General features: G+C 39.5%; 1 protein-coding gene across 1 annotated transcript in view; it reads right to left on the bottom strand.

Moving 5' to 3' along the window:
* Positions 1-284: 284 nt before the first annotated feature.
* The window catches only part of LOC113802237 (uncharacterized), a 32,856-nt gene continuing 28,140 nt past the window's right edge, over positions 285-5,000 (bottom strand). Inside the window, exons 8-11 of the mRNA XM_070129087.1 lie at positions 4,854-5,000; positions 3,026-3,133; positions 2,576-2,666; positions 285-1,296 (exon numbers count right to left, since the gene is read on the bottom strand). The exon at positions 4,854-5,000 is cut by the window's right edge and continues 27 nt beyond it. Coding sequence (XP_069985188.1) covers positions 2,617-2,666; positions 3,026-3,133; positions 4,854-5,000 — 305 coding nt within the window. The 3' untranslated portion in view covers positions 285-1,296; positions 2,576-2,616. The remainder of the gene's footprint in view (positions 1,297-2,575; positions 2,667-3,025; positions 3,134-4,853) is intronic.

A 5,000-nucleotide genomic window follows, 5' to 3' on the forward strand; every position in this document is an offset into this window, starting at 1 on the left:
TTTCTCAGAACTTTCACACGACTTTCCATAGACTTTCTGCCACGGTGAAGAGTTAATCACTGCACGTGCCATTACTTCAGGCTCTGATTTAGAAGCGTGATACCTATGCTTCATAATGTCAATACAACTTTAAGAAACAGACCAGGAGAAACGTACATAAAGACACAAAGAAAAAAAGGAAAATAAAAATAACATGTTCTCAACATACATAAAAACTTTTGGATAAACAAACACGATTCTTATTAGAAAAACAAAACAAAACTTGGATTAATAAAACCACAATGATAATGGTAATAGTAACAGTAATCTTTATTTCCAACTTTACAAGAACATACATGTATATAAGGGGCGAGAGTATATATATATATATAAAGGGGGCGGGGATGACAAGGAGGGGCGGAGGTCAGGGGAGGGGGGTACAAGAGGCGTTGTGGAAAAGGAGACAAAAATTACCTTTAGTATTGTACCTCCAACATCTAATAGGCCTTTGAGCTTGCAGTGGAATAATCCATATACCCCGCGCACAGAGCCACTGTGCTTCAGGGCTGCAGTGAAGTTCATCCCAGCGAAGCCAGGTACTCGTTTGCAGTCTTGAGTTAAAATGAGGTTTGTGAGTTTTTTCTCCTTCCTGCGAGAGAGGTTGCAGCCAACCGCTCTCCAGCCCAAGAACCCGCGCTTTTTCATGAAAGAGCAAGGTCTTATTTTCTTTTCCCTTTCTGCTAGGTTCTTGGTTCTCGTGTGTTTTTATATATATTTACATACAGTTCTTAAAGATTAACAAGTATAAAGACTGATTTTTTTTATGTAAACATTGGAATACACAGAGCCGACGAACGGAAAGACGCCTAACTTCGTGACAACACAACAGGTGACTTCCAACACAACAACAAACAGCGTCGGCACCTTCATTGAGTGTGCCGCCGCCAAATAATTTGTATTTATTATTAATATCATTCATTTTTCCGTTAGAAATTCGATAAACATCTGACCCATCAACCTTTATAGCATCTAAACTTTCCCTCCATCCCTATTCGCTAACTACAAATATACTCTTGCAGTTTAAATCTTCCCAACAGATAGAGTGGTTTAACAGCGGTAACTTATCATACAAGCGCTCAAGAAACACTCTAAATAACTCTAAAACCCTAAAGCAGCTGTCTCGCTCTCCACCAGGTAAACAGGTGCTCGAGGACTGATGTGTTTGTACCTGGCTTTTAGACCCGACTTTTATCACAGATTCCTGTATTCACGTCTTTCTCCTTGCCTTTGATGGTCACGTAACCTGCACTCTTCTTGCTAATTGCGGGGGAAGGGCAGGTAGAAAAGGTTATTATTATCATGCTTATTATTAATTTTTTATATGCATGCTTATGTTTTTGTATATGATTATCGCCATCAATATTATCATTATTATTATTATTATTATTATAATTATTATTATTATCATTATTATTATTATTATTATCGTTATTATCATCATAAACATTATCACTATTGTCATTATTGTTATCAACTGTAAGATCATTATCATTATTTTTATAACCATCATCATGAATATTATTATTTTCATCACTATTACTTTATAATCATTTTTACTATTACCGTAATCATTTTTGTTATGATTACCCTTATTATTATTCTATTATCGTCGTTTATCACTGTTATTATCATTAAGTTTTATCATTGCTATTATTATCATTATCATTAGAAATACATAAATATTACATTTCCTTCATTATTATCACCATTATCGTTATCATTATTGTTATTATTATTGTTATTATCATTATTGTTATCATTATCATTATTATTATCATTATCATTATTATTATCATTATTATTATCATTATTATCATTAATACATTACTATTCTTATAATCATTATTAATAATACATTATTATCAGTTATATTAGTAGTAGTAGTAGTATCATTCATACATTACTATTACTATGATTATTGCTACCATCATAACTATTGTATTTCTTATGAATATTATTATAACTATCATTGTTATCATAAATATTAATATAATAATAATGGTAATTATTATTATTATTATTATTGATATTGTCATTATTGTTGTTATTGTTATTAATAGTATTATTATCATTATCTTCATTTCATTATCATCATTAATATATTTTTATGACTATCAACATCATTAACATTATTGTAATTGCGATCATCACCATTATCCTCATGATTATTATTATCATTGTCATCATCTATCATTATACATTTATCATCATTATTATTACTATTATTGCTTTGCTGTTATAGCCATTATTATTGTCCCCAAACCCATTATTCTACCAATCAAAGTCACAATCACAGACATAACGGCCATAGCTGTGCTCATTATCTTGACTGCCACTTCCACCGCCATCGCCAATACCAGAATACAGACACGAAGATGAACCTGTGCAAGTGTCAGCCTGACCGCTCGAGCTCCGCCGCCCATCCGCCCGGCCTCCACCACCAGGAGCCCGAGTCCCTCCTCCTCCACGGGCGGCGCTCGCTTCGGAAATCAATATTTATCACACGAGATCAGCCTCGCGCGTCTTCGCTTCTTACCTTCCACGAGGAAGACCCTCCAGCGCCTGAACGATCGCCCTTCAGGCGGCGGCGACCATGATGGCGATCAGCGACCAGAAGAATCCGGCAACTGAAAGGACGGGAGAGAGAGGCCTGATTGGTGCGTTTCGGAGCGGACTTTGCCGTGAGGATTCTCATTGGCTGGAGGAACTGCCCTGAGGGAGGTTCGTGTGGAGGGTCACTGTGTCGAATTGCTGTTCGAAGCAGAGGGATCACCAAGGAAGTGATTCACTGAAGCCTCACGGAAGCAGAGAATTTTCGCTAAAACTAAAACAATATGCCTAAATAAGAGTGGACCCATACACACAGTACATGTGTGTGTGTGAACACACGCACATACTCAAACAAACAAACAAACAAGCACCCACAAACACACACAGTGAGGAATCTCGCACACCCGCTTCCACCTCCTAACAAGAAATGACTCACCTGTAGCCGAGGTTCCCGCGGCTGCTATTTGCACAGGTGATATCAGAGTCCTTCCGGTTACGGCCGTTGCTGTCGATTCGCACCTCACGCTCGTGCTGTTGGGGTAATCTGAAAGGAGCGGACACGGAACATACAGAAGAAAGAATTGGAAAATAATTCTTAAAAAATCACTTCGCAAAATGTTTCTTAATGGATTTCTTAGGAGGAGACGAGGCGGTGGTGTTCTGTATATCACTCTGACACCTTGATTAGATATTGCATTATTATAATGCAGAATTAAACGAGGCAAACCTGACAGTGAAACAGCGCCCTGGGAAGAGGAAGTGGCCGAGCGACGTAATAATTGCATAGCAATTAGGAAGAAAAATGCAAATGAAGAAAGAATATTGACAAGAGAGAGAGAGGGCGAGAAAGAGAGATACAGAGAAATGAGAGAGGGCGAGAAAGAGAGATACAGAGAAATGAGAGAGACTAAGGGAGGGAAAGAGAAGGAGCAAGGGAGAGGCAGTTTGAGAAAGTGTACAAGGAAAAAAAGACGCCTCCGAACAGAGACAGGAAGAAAAAGAAGCCTAAACGGTCTTCAGGAAGTCACCTTTTCTCATCCTCGTGAAAGCCCTGCCGGCGGAGAGCGCAGCGACCATTCAGAGAGACAGAAAACATTGGCGATAAAGAGAAGAGACAAATCCATTTGGAAAAGTCCCTCTTGTCATCGTGAATGCAATGGAAACCAAGAACCCAGAACACTTATAGAAAGGCAGAAAGAGGGACATGGATTCGAAGCCAACATAGAAACAGAAGGAGAGGGAGGAATCTATTAATAAAGAGGAAGAAAGGAAACGCAAATAGATTAATGTTAAACTTATTTCTTGAGATCTTGGAAGTCATTGACCAGAAATAGAAGACTGTAACAAAAGGAGAGAAAACGGAATAAAAATAGAAATTGAAAGGATTTAGCGATAAAGAGAGAGAGAGAGACAAGACTGAATTTCTCAGAAGAAGGAAGATAAAAAAAAAGGCAAGAAAAGAAAAATACTTCTAGAAATAAAACGTCTTCTCTCGCCGCCGAGGAAGGTCCTGACATCGAAAGATGAAGACAGAAAGATAAACAGAAAGTCGAGAAAGCCCAAAAAAATCACCAATTCCTTTTTTGCCGCCACAGAAGTCCTACCATCCGAGGCGAAGAGAGGAAAGAGGAAGGAGAGAAAATCGAAAACGACATAAAATCAGAAAGTTTCTTAGCGCTAGGGAGGTCCTGGTGGAATCGAGAAAGACGTGTAATTATAATCCTCCTTCTTGCCGCCGGAGGAGCAGAGGGGAGGCGAGGGAGGAGAAGAGAAGGAGGGGGAGAAGAGAAAGGGGGAAGGCAGAAGAGAAGGAAGGGGAGAAGAGAAGGAGGGAGGAGAAGAGAAAGGGGGAAGGCAGAAGAGAAGGAGGGAGGAAAAGAGAAAATGCTAAAACGAGAATAGAAAGCGGGGAGAGAGAAATGAAAGAAGGAGGAGCAGGGATTGAAGCAAGAGGGAAAAGAAGATAACAGAGAAAAGAGAGCAAAACAAGATAGAGAAAAGAGTAAACAAAATAGGAAAGAAAGAAAATGAGAGAGAACAGAAAAACAGAGAGAAGAGAAGATAGCACAGAAAAGAGAAAATTAAACAAGAAAGAGAGAAGATGAAAGAGAAAAGAGTAAACGAAACAGGAAAGAAAGAAAGTGAGAGAGAAGAGAAGATAGCACAAAAATGAGAAGACGAAACCAGAAAGAGAGAAGATGAGAGAAAAGAGAGAGAAAGGAGAGGAAAACCCGGAGCGCCCGGGGCCCTCCTCGCCCTCTTACCTTCCGGGAACTCGTGGCAGCCGAGAGCCCAGTAGCCGGGCGTGAAATCCGTGAGGGAAGTGTCGAACGTCTTGAACATGATCGCGGACGAGACGTTGAGTTCCTGAGAGCAATTGCAGGCGAGGTTGAGGCTGCTGCTGGTCACCG

The sequence above is a fragment of the Penaeus vannamei genome, chromosome 13 (assembly GCF_042767895.1).
Source record: "Penaeus vannamei isolate JL-2024 chromosome 13, ASM4276789v1, whole genome shotgun sequence".
Lineage (NCBI taxonomy): Eukaryota > Metazoa > Arthropoda > Malacostraca > Decapoda > Penaeidae > Penaeus > Penaeus vannamei.